The 18,060-nt window shown below is 44.4% G+C and overlaps 1 protein-coding gene across 1 annotated transcript; it reads left to right on the forward strand.

Moving 5' to 3' along the window:
• Positions 1-212: 212 nt before the first annotated feature.
• Positions 213-17,414, forward strand: LOC138249472 (transmembrane O-methyltransferase homolog). Its single transcript, XM_069203430.1, has 4 exons — positions 213-283; positions 5,645-5,927; positions 8,377-8,573; positions 17,094-17,414. Exons 2-4 carry the CDS (start codon positions 5,666-5,668, stop codon positions 17,412-17,414), a joined length of 780 nt encoding a protein of 259 aa, XP_069059531.1. The 5' UTR covers positions 213-283; positions 5,645-5,665.
• The last annotated feature ends 646 nt before the right edge of the window (positions 17,415-18,060 follow it).

Here is an 18,060-nt window from a genome sequence, read left to right on the forward strand (position 1 = left end):
GAAAGAAAGTTAAGAGAGCGGTGTTTGAAAGGATGGCGTGTGCCTTGCTCTGGCCCTTCAGCTGTCGCAGTGCAGGGCAGCGGGAGGGAACCTGAGCCCGGGCCTCTCAGGTGACCGGCCTGGGATCCATTATTGATGAGCAGCCGCCGTCCGGCGCCCAGAGCGTCACCGGGGCTCAGAGGTCTCTGCTCGAAGCTGCTCTTCTCTGTTCTTCGGACGCAGGCCCTTGCCTCACTGCAGGGGCGGCCCATAGACCAGAGAGCGGCACATCGGAGACCGACAGGTGAGAAGCGGCGAGAGGGAGGGAGGGAGAGAGAGACAAGGGGAGAGAGAGATGGGGAGAGAGACCGGGAGAGAGAGAGAGAGAGAGAAAGGGAGGGACAGACAGGGAGACAGAGAAGGGGAGGAAGACAAGGATGTGAGAGAGGAGAGGGGGAGAGAGATAGACAGGGAGAGAGAGACAAAGAGAGAGAGGGAGAGAGAGACAGGGAAAGAGAGAGACACAGAGGGAGAGACACAAACGGGGAGAGCGAGAGAGAGAGAGATAGAAAGAGAGACACACAGGGAGAGAGAGAGGAAGGGAGAGAGAGAGAGAGAGAGTGTGAGGGAGAGAGAGAGACAGTGAGAGAAAGTCAGGGGGACAGATAGACAAGGGTGAGAGAGAAAGGGAGGGAGGGAGAGACAGAGAGAGACAGGGAGAGAGAGAGGGAGGAAAAGAGCGAAAGGGCAAGGGGCAGGGTGAGACAGAAAGAGAGAGGAGAAAAGAGAGGGGGACAGGTAGCGGGAGAGTGGGAGTGTGAGAGAGAGGGGCAGGTGGAGGGAGAGAGAAAGATGGGGGGAGAGATAGAGAGAGTGTGTGTGTGCACGTGTGTGTTTTTTGTTCGTGTAGTTGTCTAGGGGTTTACAGTCTGACCGCTACATCCATTGGCCTCCTGTTGTGTTTTTCACATTTTCTCCCTCACAGTCCAGCTCACGTAATGGGGCAGAGGGTCTGCCCACTTCACCCATTGGCTGACGTCACTGTGAGTGACAGCCTTCTGCTCTTTCACGAGCAGCACCTCCACACACAAAGGTGTTTCTTTCTGTACCAGGGAATATTATGGCAATACTCGTATCTGAGACAAAACAAGTATGTTTGCTTTTGAGACAAGGTATTTAATTTTAATAACAGCGAGGGACTAACACCTGTAACATTAAAGTGTTACAAAAAATATGACAACACGATAACATCAAACTAAAAGGCTGGCACCCAATGCCAGACCTATTGGCTTTGCGTCTGCTTGTTGAATATATCTTAGGGTCTGATCTTCATACTGATGTAGTATTAATTTACGGAGTTTTATAAAGTGTTGTTTGTTGCCTTTTGCCCAATTCAAAGCTCTTTTTAGCACAAAGCAGTTCTCTTCACATGTGTTAGGCTATTAGTAGTGTTGTTGAGGTACTGGAGTGCTGGATGCTCTGGTTCAAGTGATGTAGTGGTCCTTAAGAAGGGATGCTGGAGGATAACAGGAAAAAGGAGGCACCATGGAAACCTTAGTGATGGTTAAGGGTCTAGTTTGGAGACAACGTGATTGTTCTTTGGCTTTCTTCACTCTCTATGGTTAGAATCCTGATGAACTTCTTGTGTAGGATCATTGGTTAGGGCTGGGTGTGCTAGTCAACTTGTCAGCCTGAAGTTCTGTTTCCACTGCATCCTTCTATTTCTGGTCCTCCGCATCAGTGAGTGCATCGTCGGGTCAAAGTAGACTTTGGTGATCACGTTCAATCTTACATGTTGGTGCAGACCTTTATGCTACGACTGCCTTTGCAAATTCCTGTCTAACCGAAATGTTTTTGGAAGTATTACAAACTGAAGGATGTTGGGATGAGGTCTTTGTAAATGGTTTAATGCATTCCTTAATTTTGGCTCTTGGAGACCAAAAGGTCTGCTGTCAAGTTTTTATGGTTGACTCCAGGTTGGATGATCTCATAATACTTTGATGGTCATCTCAAGAGCAATTGTGTTGATACCATGATACTAGTGTTCCATTGGTTAAATAGAGTCAAGCAATTGTGTAATAATCGCGAATCCCACGATGGGCTGATGAGTGTCTACGTTATACACAGCTCCTCCTAGGACAGCGAATGGATCCCGAGGTGGATCAATTCTCAACATCACGCTTGAGTTCCTGCACCTCATGAGCTTAGGCAGAAGAAGTGCATCCGTGTGTTAACAATAATAGCAATTCTCATATCTCACAGGGCTTTGAACACTTCAGTTCACAACCATCACAACTTCCAGAAGTAACAGTCCATTTATCCAATTACCAACAACTCTTGGCGGAAGGGATCAAACACTTTCATTTATTTAGTATCTCCACGTATAGTTCATAAAAACTATCCTAATACAAATCATTAAAATAGATATGCACCATCATTTTAAAAACATTTAAAAATACCATGACAAATATTAATTGAATAAGGTGAATACAACAATGTGATTACGTCAGCTATTGTATATATCAGTTTACAAACACAGCCTTTAAAAGCATATACAGAGCAGGGCAGATAAAAAAGTAATCAGGTAAGGTCCTGGACAGAAGAATTATATAACTTACAAGCTTGATCTATTTGGAGTTGATTTTTAATGTCCCCAACAGCAGACTGTCCTTTAAAGGGTATACATGATAATCGTTCCTAGACCTGTAACATGACAAGTTACTTTCCATTCTCTTCTTTTAAGCACCTTATGTTTTTATTTATTTCCCCGCAGAAATCAATAAACTTCTTCCTATTTTTTTCTGACTGACTGTTCACTGCTCTTAGCAGTAGTCATTATTTTTACACTGTTGAATCCACATGACCCAAAATCTTTCCTGTGTTTTGCAGTTGTTGGCATTGAGCACTAATTTGCCTCAAATAGGTTCATCAACAAAAGATCCAAACTTACACATAGAAAGAGTGATCTTAATTCTGTCAAACACTCATCTGAAAAGTAGTTTTCAGCGTGTACCCTTGAATAAAATGTGACACTCAATAGAGCAACACTGATGTAAGGCTTAAAGCAACTTTCCAAAGTAAATTACTACATTACTTTTTCAAATTATTTTAAATGTCCACTTCCTTCTACAAGAACTAATCTTGGTGATGTCCTAATAACTTTTGTCCCTCAGACCCCAAACAGTGCACCATGACCTGACATCCCACAGACAGCTGTCATCAGTATTGTCATTGGTTAAATGTACTCCCTTTGCTGGTTTCCAGGAGACATCAGGTTGTTCTTTCCATTGTAACAGCTGCTGCATTCTGAAAGAAAAACAAAAGAAAGAGAAAAGGGAACAAACACTGAATTAGAAATGCACTAACGTAATAGTTTATTTATTACTTAAATATTTTTATATAGAGATGCTACACCAATTGGCCACAAATCAATTTACAGGAAACAATAGGTCAGCCAACAAGATAGTTGATGCAAAAGCAATAGGTGAAGGTCCCCAAATTCTGTGTTCAAATTCAGATTATGCTTCCTGATAGCGTGCACTTGTCATAATGTTCTGCTATTTCAAGGATGTATGTGTACATGTCTCAGATGTCAGCCTTAATAAAGAATTTCACATTCTTTCCATGTATGCCCACCACATCTGTAACACGCAACTTTTGTGTGTGTGCATCACAGGTAATTCAAATTGTTGATGGTGAATACCTGGAATACGAGGCATAAAATGAAGATCAAACAATGTACAGAGTCTACCCACTGAAAACCACCTAGACATTGACTTCTGAACTTTAACGATATAATTGCCCAGACATAGTTGAGGCCTGGTGTAAGGTGGCCAACTGTAGAGCAGGCTAGAAGATATGACTCCTGCTGGCACATATTCCCTTTGTAGTATGGCTGCAATATGTGCACATATGTGATAAGTATAAAAAGAGGATGTGTCAGTCAAGGAAAGACATAGTTTAGAATACAAAGCAAATAACCATACTATTATGGAGATATGAATCATACATCTGACGATGCAAAATTCCAACAGGCACTTCATAAAAAAATTAAATGATGGTCTCACTCAAAATATTGGGCACAATATTCCAGAAAAGCCAGCAAAAGACCTTATGCAAGAATTCGCCAGAAGGTTCTAGAAACATAATAGATATTTACACCACAAAAGAAAATAGAATGTAAAAGAAAGTGTTGTGCTGTTTCTTCCTAGCCACCTGCCTCTATCCCATCCCCGCGTCGCACCAGATGTGGTGTCCAGCCGGGTGTGAGAGCTGAGCCCGGCCTCCACACGTCACGCACAGTGAGTGAGGCTTGAGCAATAGGTGTGTCCAGTAAGCAAGACCCCACCTCACATGCTTGGTCTGGTGCACTGATGTGTCTTAGGAGGTGAGCCACTAATAGGTACATTCATGTGATAACTTTGGACCTTATTTAGATTTTGGCAGATGGGGTACTCCGACAGCAAACTTTGAATGTCTTCAGAGGAGGTGCTGTGGCTGCAGCCCCCCTGAAAGCATTGAGAGTTCCTCCACGCAGGCTGAGCTCTCTAAACATGGTGAGTGATTGTCATTGAGAGGGAGGGCGCAACACAGGCCACAGACCATTTGAACAGCGTGAAAAGGGGTGCTTACTTAATACGGGTGCACATTACAACTTATTCCTGGGCAAACCGCCTTACAAAACTAAAACCTCGTTATACATCAAATGAATTATCCAATACCCTACTCCCACCCCTACAGTCCCACCCACATATCCCACCCCGCAAGTAACTCATTGATATTGTAGCGCATTACGGTCCCACACAGATACCCAACCCTGCAAGTAACTCATTGATATTGTAGCGCATTACGGTCCCACCCACATACCCCACCCCATAAGTAACTCTGATATTGGAGCGCATTAAGGTCCCACCCACATACCCCACTAGCAAGTAACTTATTGATATTGTAGCGCATTACGGTCCCACCCACATACCCCACCCTTCTAGTAACTCATTGATCTTGTGGCACATTTCAACATTTTCAACCCTAACTTTCCTCTGCAGCCCATGACTGCAAGTATTAACCTATAAGCAACTAAACATCCTATTTTTAACCTTGAACTTCCTGCCTACCCTCACTTTCTCTGTGTTTCGCAAATGGCAATGCCAATCAAACTTCTGTAAACACCTGCAAAACTTTCCAGGCCACGCTAAGCACCTAGCCTAAGGCCTAATGATAAACCACTAGGATGAATAACACTACCTCCCAAAGCTGCAAAATAAAGAGATGGGTGGGTGGGGGAAAAGTGTCACCCACTGGCTCCCTGCCACCAGCCACTAGGTCACCTGTATCTAAAATGGTGGCAGGTAGCCCCTAAATAACCCCTTGGGCTACATTGGGCTACATCCTATCCCAAATCAAAATAGCAGTCGCATGCCTGCACCACTCTCCCAAACCCCTGGGGGGCAGACTTTCATTTGGTCGGCTGCTCCCCAAACACCCAGTGTGGGCTGTGAAGGCTATTACCTGTGCTTCCTTGGTGGAGGGTGGGTCACCTTCTGAAGCCCAAATCAAGCTAGTTTCTGTAAGTTGGGAGTCCTTTATTGGACACAGAATATGAGGGACAAATTAAAAAGTCTATACCTAATTCTTCTCACGTAAACCTGCCGCTGTTCCATTCCAGGCTCTTCCTCCAGCTTCCAGGATGGTCTCTCCGGCAATAGCACTGGCATTCATTCCCTTCATAATCACCTTGATCATCCGCTACCGTCATTACTTCCTGCTCTTCTACCGGACGGTGATAGTGCGTAAGCTGCAGGACTACCTGACGGGCATCCCGCGTGAGGAGCGGGCCTTCCAATACGTCATGACGCATGCCATACCTGGAGACCCCCAGCACGTCCTGGACACCTTCGACCAGTGGTGCTACCACTGCGAGTACCTCAGCAATGTGGGGCCACAGAAAGGTATGTGTTGCCACTTCACAGGACCTGAAGACAAGTCCTTTGATTCACTCCCTGCGCTCATTTCAAGTGTTACTCACAGGGTGTGGGTGGCACAAAATTTGTTACGATCTCTTTGTATTTTTTTCTTTTACATTTTGTATATTGCACACAAGACTCTACTCCCTGCCATGCCTCTAGATTGCCATTCCAGTTAGCCAAAATATTAGCTTAAACGTGTGTACCTGTGAGATACAGGGGTGTAGCTTCTAGGGGGGGAGTTTGCGGTCTTAAACCCCCCTAAAAAGTTTATTCTATAGTAAATAGTTGGGTACAAGTGCCTTCAGTCGGGTATGGTGACCTGTCTGTCAGATTTCACCTGAGGTTTTTACATGCACACACATACACGCACACACACACACACACACACACACTCTCTCTCTCTCGCTCTCATCCCAGTTTTGAAGGCCTTAAAAATGTTGACTAGTTTGAAAAATGTTGTGTTTTAAGTACCTCTAACAATCCGTCCAGCTCTCTCTATCTTTCTCCTGTCCCGTAAGCCCCCCCATGTCGTGATTCTCATATAGGGGGTTATTCTAACTTTGGAGGAGTGTTAATCCGTCCCAAAAGTGACGGTAAAGTGACGGATATACCACCAGCCGTATTACGAGTTCCATAGGATATAATGGACTCGTAATACGGCTGGTGGTAAATCCGTCACTTTTCCGTCACTTTTGGGACGGATTAACACCTCCTCCAAAGTTAGAATAACCCCCAAAATGTCTTAACAAGATATCCCAGCGTGACTTTTGGGAAATCTGAAACTCTCCAGTCGCCCCCACCAACCCCCCCACCCCCAGTCTTATTGACCAAGCTACACCCCTAGTCAGATATGATCATTTGTAAACTTTAGTAAAAGTAATAAAAACACAAATATTACGCGAAATAGCAATGTACTGAAGCTGACCCCTCTGCACAAACATGTTCTATCAAAGGAAGTGACATCATAACCCATTGGATGCTTCACCTCTTACAAGTCATGCGCCCTCCCCGCGCACAGCAATGGAAACAAACAGCATACTACACCCTGTGCATAATAAGCACATGAACTACATACCGTTTACAACGGTAGCATTTCCACCTCTGTAATTGAGGCTGGTAGATTTCTCTAAAAAAAAAAAAAGTTATGTAATCCTTAACAACTTTGATAATTTAGCCCCCACTGAGCCCTGTGCACCAAACCTTGTTGAAATGAATGAAGTGCAGGAGACATTTGGGGGCATATTTACAAGAAAGTGTCGCATTATAGATGATGCACCACTTTTCTTGCGCCCCCTTACTGGAACGTAACAACACCATGGGGGCTCCGTATTTACAATACGGCGCACCATGGTGGTCGTTAGCACAATAGCGTCAACATTTTTGATACTATTTGACACTAGTGCAGCAAAGCACAAGGAGCCCCATTGAATATAATGCTTAATTTGAATGCCTGTTCTGAGCAGGCGTTAAAAATGATGCAAAAATGGCAGTGAAATCTTGTAAATTTCACTGCTTCATTTTTTCAGACCTCCCAGTGCCGAAACGCCCCCCTTGCATACGTTATGCCTGGAGCATTCATAATGTGGGGCAACGGGTTACAAAGTGGCGCAATGCAAGCATCGTGCCACTTTGTAAATATGGCACATTGGAAATGCCTACTTAATGCCATATTAGAGTAAAAAAAAAAAGACACTAATGTGGGGCAAGGAGACACAAGGGGCTTGTAAATATGCCCCCAGGTGCACAATGGCCAGGGGAGGGGGGCACAGATACAAGGTCATCCCAAAAGGTGAGGAGGGTTGAAGGCAAGGAAGGGGGAAGGAACAAAGGTTGAGTGTTAAATAAGGGGTAAACGTATAGGCAGAAATGTAAAGGGAGCAGTGAATTGTGGAACATTCTAGGTGAGGTTTGGGTGGCCAGATGCCTTGAGATAATAAAAATGTGGAGCAAGTACACACCAAACCAAGAAAAGGCATAAAATAGACATTTCTTCTTCCCCTGCTTTTGTAGTTCAGAATGCTTTCACACAAATGTTTGTTTTTCGGCAAAAGACAGATGAGCGCACTAGTCTTTTGGATGCTGTAGAGATATGGCTTTCTCATCTTACTTGCAAAACCTTATTTTTCAGGCAATTCTCGTGACATAAGTTAACATACATGAATTTAAATTGAAAATGTGTATATAAAATTATATAATATAATTTAATATATAATTTTATATTTTCATGTCATTGTATTCCTGAAAATATGGCATGGCAACAATTCCTTTAGACCCACATTGTACAACCCTGGTATAAATCACACGTTGGGTTTTAAATGTAATCTACAGAATTAGGAAAGTCACAAGAAAGTCTTATACGCCTTCTACTATCCTGGCTTCACATGCCTTTATTTTTGGTATCATGGTCCGTTGGCCTTCTGTTTCCTTCCAGGTAAGATCTTGGATCGACTGGTGTATGAGAAGGCCCCTCTTAACGTGCTGGAGCTGGGAACATACTGCGGTTATGCGACAGTCCTAATCGCCCAGGCCCTGCCCCTGGGGGCGCGGCTCTATACGGTGGAGATGGATCTAAATAACGCGGTGGTGGCAGATAAAGTCATCCGCCTGGCGGGGTTTGATGAAGACACGGTAAGTAGTGCAGCTCCTGTGTTGGGTTCTACTTACTCCTGTTACACAAAGGGCCTCTCCGGATAAATGAGGCAACCACTCCCCTTTTTTCATGTGCCTAGCCTTTAGTGAGGTGTACAACCCAAGGGGACAATGCATCAGGTCAGGATGTGCCCCACTGGTGGCACCTGGTCAACCTATGGTGTTGCAAAACTATTGCATTGCTAACAAATTAACTTCTTGTTTAGTGGAAACTATTCATTGAAGTCAGTACTGATTGGTAAAGTCTTGACCCAGCAGGTTTGTGCATTTGGTTATTCGTTGAGTTATGGAATGGAAGAATGATATCTCTGTCTGTTTCTTAGAAGTCAAATGAATGTTGAAGGCATGCGTGTTCTCTTCAGGGATCAGCTATTGCCAACATCCAACGGGTTGCTAGAACCACAACGTGCAAAAGTGTTCATGACTATGGGCCAGATGGAAGAAGGTTGTTTGAATATCTTAAGAGGTCGAATCTGTATTTCGGACCATTAAGAAATGCAAACTGGGCTTTTCTAATGGACAAAGCCCTCTATAAGGTAATGCAAATTGCAATTTCTACCCTGTAGAAATCACAATTTGTGATTCCCAGAATTGGAAATGCAAATAGGGGTTTCCTATTTTCATTTCCTAATCTGATGTACCATGCATTTCCAAAATGCAATTTGGGCATTTTGGAGATGCAGTTACCACCGACTTCGAGTCGGTTGTTACCAGGTGCAATGTAAAACAAGCATTTTCAATGCAACAGGTCTCGCATTTGTTCGAGTTAGAGGTATTGGTGTTGTAAAGCAAAAAAAAATGCAGCGCAATCGCGCTATGTAAAATGCAGCGCGATCGTGCTGCGTGGAAAATAAACAGATAAAGTAGTCCGGACTCCAGGCTGAAAACTTCGAGCCTCGTATTCTTTTGGTACTGTACCGGTGCTGTGTAGGTGGGCTAAACACCGGAAAAGGCATGACGTATGCATGCCTTTCACAAATGAAAGCAAGTGGATTTTAAAAGCCAAGCCCACGAACCAATGTAAGTGACTGACGTGGCATGGGCGTGGTTCCAAGCCCAAAGAGAGATTACAGAATGGACGGAGCACTTTGTGCTCGCCATAAAAAAAGCACCCCAGTATATACAAATTGCTTTGAATATAGGAACACAAATAAAGTTAGGTGCCTATTACTAACTACATACCACACCTATAGTTTATAAACGTGTTGCTTACCTAGTTAGCTTATTACCTCCATTAGAAGAGAAACAGTGTATGGAAAGAGAAACTAACTTTATATGAGAAATGCCAAGAACCCAAAAGAAGTGTGTTGGATGGAGGGCACAAGCTCCAGGTGACTTTGGGTTTGGAGGAATGCCGGGTCCTTGAGGTGCCTCAGCGTGGTTTGTGCTCAGATCGATGCTGGTGGTGCAGTGTGGAGTCGGGTGCCCATGCTCATTGGGCTCTTTGCTTGGTAAGTTCACTTGAGAAGACACTGGTGTGGACACTGAAGTTGTTTAGGTCCTGATTGCGGGTGGCTGTCTCATGTAAGTTCAGTATTTCTTTGTTGCGGGGTTCTTTCTGGTCGCGAGCCACATGTATTGTGTTATTCATAAAGAATCTGTAGAGTCAGGAGGTTTGTGATGTGTATAACATCAAGATGACCTGATGGTCTTCTGGGTATCGTAGTTTTGCAGCCAGTCTGTGGGAACTATTACATGTAACTTTCTCAGTGGTGAGAACATTGTCTAGAAGTGTTTATGGAGACTGTCTCATGAATTCATTGGGGAGTGGGTCTTTGTTTTATAGAATGCACTGAAGAGTTCTAGTTCTAGGGAAAGTATGTATTCTGGGTATCACAATTTCAAAACACACCTATATGATTTATTCTATGTACCTCTGTATGAGGTAACCAACTAGTCACAGGAACATAGACCTGAAGTGTTTATGGTGAATGTATCACTGCGTCTTTGGATACTGGGTCCTCATGTTATGGAATCAGTGCTTAATTTGAGCCAGTGGTTTCCGTTCAGGGCATCAGCACTTATTTTTGAGGGCTGGCACTTATTCTTCTGCCTCAATCATTTCCTGGGATCAAAAGACACATATGGGAAAGAAAGAGGACGAGAAAAACGAAAAGTATCACAAAAGCAGAAAGCAGAAAGCTGCAAGAGTGAGCTGAAGGGGCAGGTTGTGGCTGTAAATGTATTGAAGAGGCCCGAGATGGCTTCAGGATTCCACTGCCTCAGTATTCAATGCTCGCATATTTAATTGCAGCAGCTGCAAGTTCCATAGGAGGGCTTTAAGCACCAGCACATTTTTATTGACTAATTAAGCACCGTGTGGAATACATCAAAGAGTTCTGGTTCAATGGAATATATATCTTGTGTAGGTGCTATACATCCTCTTGGCTTACTAGCTTCTGCTTCCCTGTTATTTGAGTAGCTGGTGTCTGGAGTTTTATCTTCTCTGTTGTCTGTCAAAAATATCTATGACCATTGCTGAAAAGGTTGCAGCAATATTTGACTTTGAGTTATAATACATATAGGATGTATTCCACTTTGTTCAGACCCATCTGGTGTGTGTCACTAGTCAGTATCATGTGAGCCTCCTCTTTGAGCAGTTGTTTTTCTGTCTCCTCTCCTCAGGGGTCTGAGTTGACGCGCAGAGTACTGTCCATCAAATGTTTTGTTCTGAGGGTTCATATTGTAGAAGTGTTCCTTTCAGGACATTGGGTGTTTTACACCTTATCCTAGATTTATGCAGGATTATTTTAGATTACATTTTTTTATCACTTTTGCCAATGTAGATCAGGGTACGTGGACACAGGACAGCTTGCAACACCGGCTGCTTATTGTAGGTTGTAAAGGTTTGTAAATTATTCATGCTTGGTTGTCACATTGTTATGTAGTAATTCATTTCCTTCAGTGGTTTGATCATTCACCCAGGCTAGTACCACATTCATGACATCCTGATACTGGCAGTATAACTATTTTGAGCCTTTGCAATCTCTTGCCTGACTATTAATATATAACAAAAAAGATGGGGCAAGTCTTACAACCCCAAGAACCAGGGCAGCATCACTGTATCGAAAGGGTCAGATCTCTCAGGGGAAGATATTTTAAAAAAGAAAACATGATTCATAACTTAACAACTAAAAAGACAAATGATTGCAAATGTAGGACCTAATTCTAAGGTAAACTTACACTTTTGTGTAAGTTTACACTTGCTGTAATAACTTTACTACTCTTTGATATTAACAAATTACGAGTGTAAGTTTACTACTATTTTGTAAAATTACCAGTAGTAAAAATATACTGGTTGTTTGTGAATACCAAAAAGTGGTAAAGTTGCTGGGGCAAATGTGAGCTTACTAAAAAGTGTAAGCCTACCCTTGTGAATCAGGCCCGGACAGATTCACAAAAGAAAACCATACGCTTTTATGTTTGTTTACACTTGTTGTAGTAACTTTATTACTGTTTTATTATTCACAAACTGCAAGTGTAATTGTACCATTAGTAATTTTACTACTACTAAAAGGTAGTAAAGTTACTAGAGGAAATGTAAACTTACACAAACGCGTAATTTTACCTTTGTGAATCAAACCCATGAATGGTGAGCCACCAGCGCAGAAAAACAAAAGCAACCAGCGGAGAGAAAGAAAAAAACAGATCCAAACATTCTACAGTACAGAGATATCAACTGAAGAAAAATCCTAAAATATTGTGGCGGTCAGTGCTTGATGTGACAGGAGAGGTGTAAACAAGGATTGTTAATGTTTAGTGTCCTTGTTGATTGTCCTAAGGTTGCTTCTATCTGGCTTTCTTATGACTCTGTCCTGATGAAGGGCCTGGTCAAATAAACCATTGGGCCGAAATGTCAACACTTTTTCTTACAATATGTGCTGCTTTATTAATGAATTATATTACAACCACGCGAGTCCTGTGACAACAACTGGTTTGTAAGATCTTGGTTGATACAGACTATTGTTTGATAGAATTGTATTTGTTCAAATGGTTCTCACCTGTTACATCACTATGGCCCTCATTACAACCCTGGCGGTTGGTGGAATAGTGGAGGTATTACCGCCAACAGGGTGGCGGTACCTACATCCACTATTATGACATTGGCGGTTTGGCCAAAGCCAAACCGCCAATGTACCACACCAACCGCCACAGCAGTAATGACCGCCGGACTGGAGACTGCAGTCTCCAGCCCAGCGGCCGTCACTAGGCCGCCCATGGCATTTTGACCCCACCCACCGCCATGGTTTCTGTACCGCCACTGAAACCATGGCGGTAGGCACTATAGGGGTCTCCCCTGCCCCTCTCCTCCTTCCCTAAAGTTCTCCCCCTCTCCCCCTCCCTCTCCCGACCCCCCTGCACATTTACACACATACATGCACATACATACACACACATACGCATACACACATTTACCCACGCATTCATACATTCATACACACTCACAGCAACACTCACAAACATACATCCAGGCACACAGGCAATCTCACGACACAACATGCACATACACTCACACCCACTCATGCACACATGCATTACACACGCATGCACGCATTCACACACACTCACACCCCCCCACCCCCATACATGCACACAACACCCCCTGCCCCCTCTCCTGTTGGAGCATTCGACTTACCTGCATACAAGGGGGTCCTCCGGCAGGGGACGGGACGCGACGCTGCTGCCAGCAGCAGCGTCCGCCAGCAAAACACCGCCAGACCATATCGTGGAACATGATACTGTAGGCGGAGTTTTTCTGGCGTGGCGCTGCTGCTGGCAGCAGCGCCACCTTACCGCTGTCCGCTGCCATGACCATCGACGGAATTCCGCCAACCTCTGGCGGTATTCCGTCTACGGTCATAATGGCATGGACGGTCGGTAGACACGGCGACGGTATGTTGGCGGCCGTCGCCGTGGCGGTAGGATGCATTTGCTGCCAATCTCATAATGAGGGCCAATATCTCCTACACTCTGCTACCTCCAAAACTGTGCTAAGGATTCCCTTGATTAAGGAAGTCCACAATTGTGGAAAATATGTGAGAATCAGCAGAAATAGGTTCTCACTTCTGTCAGTATTACCTTTCAACATGGTATAAGCAAATGGTTGTATGTGAATATATTACAAATGCCAATAAACATACCTTTAAAAAAGTAGGTTGTCACATCTCTAGGGAAGGGAGATCTACAGAAATTACAGTAATAAAATCATATATTTTTTTCTCCTAAACCAGTGCCAAAATAATCAGAAATATATATCAAACAGCGCTCAGTTTTGATGTTCACGATTCATGGATGTTCTTGAAAACAAGTTAATTGAAATATGCTTCGTATGTGCCTTCCTCACATGCCTCTCTTAAGCCACAGTGAGTGATGATGTCAAGCTCACCCTTTCTCTCACACGTCTTTCACCAGGCTCCCCCCTTTGCACAGGTGCGTGCTACATTCAGTTATAGGCAGGGCCACTGGAATTATGTGATTGTGAGGCTGCGGCGATTTTCGCATAGTTATAGATTTGTCGCATTTGCCACATAATCCATCATCTGCTGCGTAATCTGCAAAATTGTTGCTTCTACCTCAAACGGTTCAAAAGTTAGTAAAAATGCGACAACACGTGCTGCAGCGCAGTGGAAGGACCTTTCCAAAGCTGGACTGGCCACCTTTCTGTGGCTTATTGCTGTATTTCAGGGTTAAGTTTGTACTAATGAGGTACAGCCAATGCCAAGATAGTGTTACCAAGTTTAAAAATAGTGAATTAATACTATTACGAAATGCGCTGCATTATGCTGCATAATTTGCCTTTTCTTTTACTCAACCCTATCATATAATTTGGCCCTCTTATGCAGCATAATTCCGGTGGCCCGGGTTATAGGGTATAGGTGCAAAGACTTAGAAACCCAGTTACTAGTAATGCAGATTTATATGCAGGGATACAGTGTACAGGAAACATAGTGCGGAGCAGGAATCCCCCCACAAAAGTTGGCTATTTCAAGTTAATCCATAAATGTGCAGGCCCAGTTTTTTCTGGGCAACATTCTGCAGGGAACTCCCATTTCTTTTTACTGGGATCACTGGTCCCATATACTACCTGTAGTACTATAAATGGGAGATAGGACTGATGCAAGGTGGAAGGCGGGGGAAGGTGAGACGGGTGGATGGTAGTGGGTAGGTAATAGCTTGGTGGAGGGGGGGTCATTACATGCTCTACCCAGGCTATAGGAGGCAGTCTGGCAGAGACCACAAACTGGGTCAGCTGTAGTTTCAGACCAAACTGTAGAGAATTTGCAAAATCTACAAAATCCACTTGGAACTAAGATCTGAAGGGAATTAGGATATCAGTGTTTTCATTGAAAATTCTGCATTGCAATTTGGACTGTCCACACCCATGACTACAGAGTGCCACTTGCCTTCCTAAACACAATGGAGTCCTCTGTGCCCACCCTCAGCCCACCCGCAAAAGGCCTTCCAAGGCCCCCAGACTACTGAACCTGCCACAGCCTAGTTGGGGTATCAAATGTGGCACCAGATCTCTGGATGGAGATTTGTCCTAACAAATCATCTTCTTATCAACCACAAGACACATTGTCTACCGCAGCAGAAGATGTGGCCACCGCACAGACATATTCCCCTTGCATCTCTTATTGTGGGTCTAGCTGAGCGATGTCGTGTTGTTACGCGACAGTCACATCAGTAGATGACATCGCTTGACTGCACCAGGCAGGCAGAAACACATTTCTTTTGGTGCAGTCCCCATGCAAACATTTTGCTTCCTGTTTGCCTTCAAGTGTTTCGTGTGTCAATACTCCACAGACAATGGTGTGTATGTAAAAGCATTTCACGCATGCGCACTGACATACCAGCATGTTTGCTCTCCAAGATTGCCGGCACGGCTCACATACACTTCCCCCGATCATGAGACGATGTTCCCTCTTTTGCAGGGGAGCGTGGACTCATGGAAATGAGAGAATCACTTTGGCTCTGCACCTGCACCATATTATGGTGTGGGTGCCAAGGTAGACATGCCATTAAGAGGCGCGCTAACAGTGCGCCACAAAAAGTCGGCCCACTGTCATTGTGCCTCCTTAAGGTGCCCCCTGGAGGGAGAAGGGTGTCTCATGGACCCTTCAGACATCCCCCTTCAGGCGGGGCAGTCACTCACCGCACCCGCATGTCGGGGGATCTCTAACCCCTCTTCCGAGAGAAGACTGGAAGCAGTCGCTCTGAATTCACTGGATGCCCTACCAGCAGGACAGCAAGAGTTTGTTGCTGCCCGAGGGCACTGCATTCATTGTCTGGTGTATCTGTGTCGCAAACAGAGAAGGTGTTTCCCTTTGCATATTACAAACCCCAGGATTAAACCATATTTCAGCCCTGCAGGGCCAGCATGATGATGGACAGGGCTGGCTCTCTCCATGAGCCGACTATGCCTACACCCAGGAGCCAACCTTCTGAGGGTGCACAGAACTCTCTCCAGTAGCCTTCTGACCTGTCTCCAGTGATCCCCGCTAAACTGCTTCCAGTCATTTTACGTACATGTTGAAGGCGCCCCTATTTAACATCCCATCAACCCCTCTTTGTCCCCCTCTAATTTCCCTTCCACTCCTTGCCACCCTGCCAATGGACACCCCATTACTGTCCCTTCTTCTTGAGTGGGGGGCCCTCACAATGCAGCTGGAATGTGGTTGATTAAGATGAGTTGGGGGAGAAGTAAAATTGTTTCTGCTCAAATTGCTCTGATGAAATCCACCTGGGACTGACCAGTGAACCCGAAATGGACCCCATGGTGCCTCAGTTTATTCACTACCAGCAGCAAGAACTCCAAATGTGTTTCCACCCAGGGACCTAAAACAGCAGGGCAGGCTCTGATGGGGGACACTACCCCTGAGTTTGTAGCGCAAGATTCCCAGTCTCATCAGAGGTACACCACTGTCCCCTTCTTCAAGGCAAGGTCATTTATTCTCCTGGATAGAAACAAAACCTCTATAATTGAAAAAGATAACTTTATGTAACTCACCTCTCATTCAAAGATGTACCCCAAGCTGACGCTATTTCTTTCATAACCGAGGTGCAAAACATCTGTGCGTGCAGTGGCATTTATCAGGCACCCTTGGGCTAGGGAGACCAAAAGCACATCCTTTAATGAATCCACAGTGGTGTATGTGAAAATAATGAAACCTATTGTCTTGACCCCATTATCACAAATACTGCCTTTTTTAAATATGATTATCTTATCTTCAGTGACCTTCCGCCGCGAAACAAACCATCATGCCATCCAGTCATAGCTGTCTAGGTCCTGTGTGGTACATTCCAACTTCAAAATAGTATGGTTATGGATTTATTGGTGATTCCTGAGCTTCTTGGTTATAAGGTAGAAATTTGGTAGCAGTGCTATGTGTGATGGTTGAAGTACAGTGTATTGTTTGTGACAGTGCAGTGATAATCTTGAACTTGTTGCTTCTGTCCCCCACTTTCTTGCACCTGATGGTATGACCGACCCATCAGGTGGAGCTCATCGTGGGCGCCTCAGAGGAGGTGATCCCCCAGCTGAAGGAGAAGCACGGGGTGCAGAAACTTGACTTTGTCTTCATGGACCACTGGAAGCGCTTCTACCTGCGCGACCTGCAGCTGCTAGAGGAGCACGACCTGTTGCAGGAGGGCACCGTGATCCTTGCGGACAACGTCATCTTCCCAGGGGCCCCCCACTTCCTGCAGTACGTCAAGTCCTGCGGCAAGTACCAGTGCAAGATCCACCGGACCAGTCTGGAATACTTCCGCTACATCCGTGACGGCATGGCTGAGCTCATCTACACCAAACTACTCTGAAACTGACCTTGGGCCACCATTGAAAGGTCAGGCACCCCAGGGTCTGTTTGAACAAAGATGACATGGAACAAGAGAAGCAAGATAGATGCACAATTCCCATATGTGTTCGGCCTGCAGAGGCTGCTCACCATCTGATACAGAACTGTTGCTTTTGTCACCTGAAAATTTGTTTGCTTGTTCTGTTTTTTTTATGAGCCAGTGTATACTCAGTTTATTATGGAGACTAAAAATGACTAAAAATGAATTGAAGAAGGCCACCAATAGTTTCTGTGTTCCTCCTGAATCTCCTCCTTCTTTTAGGATCAATATACTCATGTCATTTAGAGTGGTAAATTTAAGGCAAGATATTTCCTAATCTTCACTCAGCCAGTAGGTTTGACAAGCTCATGGGTCCACAGGCTATAATTGTTGATGTTTGGCAATTCGATGATTGGAAAAATGCAATATTTGAACATGAGTAACTTTTAACTGACTGCAAACAAAGAAAATAAACTTTTTTTAATGACAGTAAGTCTACGATCCTGCCCCCAAGTGGCTCTTCTTGAAGACTTTCTGTGATCCTTTTACCATTATGCACACTAGCTTGGACCCTATGCTGCACTTCACTATTAATGTAAAGTATTTACAAATCCTCTGGGAAATCAGA

This window comes from Pleurodeles waltl, chromosome 8 (assembly GCF_031143425.1).
Source record: "Pleurodeles waltl isolate 20211129_DDA chromosome 8, aPleWal1.hap1.20221129, whole genome shotgun sequence".
In the NCBI taxonomy this organism is placed as follows: domain Eukaryota; kingdom Metazoa; phylum Chordata; class Amphibia; order Caudata; family Salamandridae; genus Pleurodeles; species Pleurodeles waltl.

Excerpts from the sequence above, each read along its gene's own strand:
- LOC138249472 (XM_069203430.1), top strand. The coding sequence starts at position 5,666 with ATGGTCTCTCCGGCAATAGCACTGGCATTCATTCCCTTCATAATCACC. Across the intron at positions 5,928-8,376 it reads CAATGTGGGGCCACAGAAAG|GTAAGATCTTGGATCGACTG; the intron begins GTATGTGTTGCC and ends GTTTCCTTCCAG. Across the intron at positions 8,574-17,093 it reads CGGGGTTTGATGAAGACACG|GTGGAGCTCATCGTGGGCGC; the intron begins GTAAGTAGTGCA and ends CCGACCCATCAG.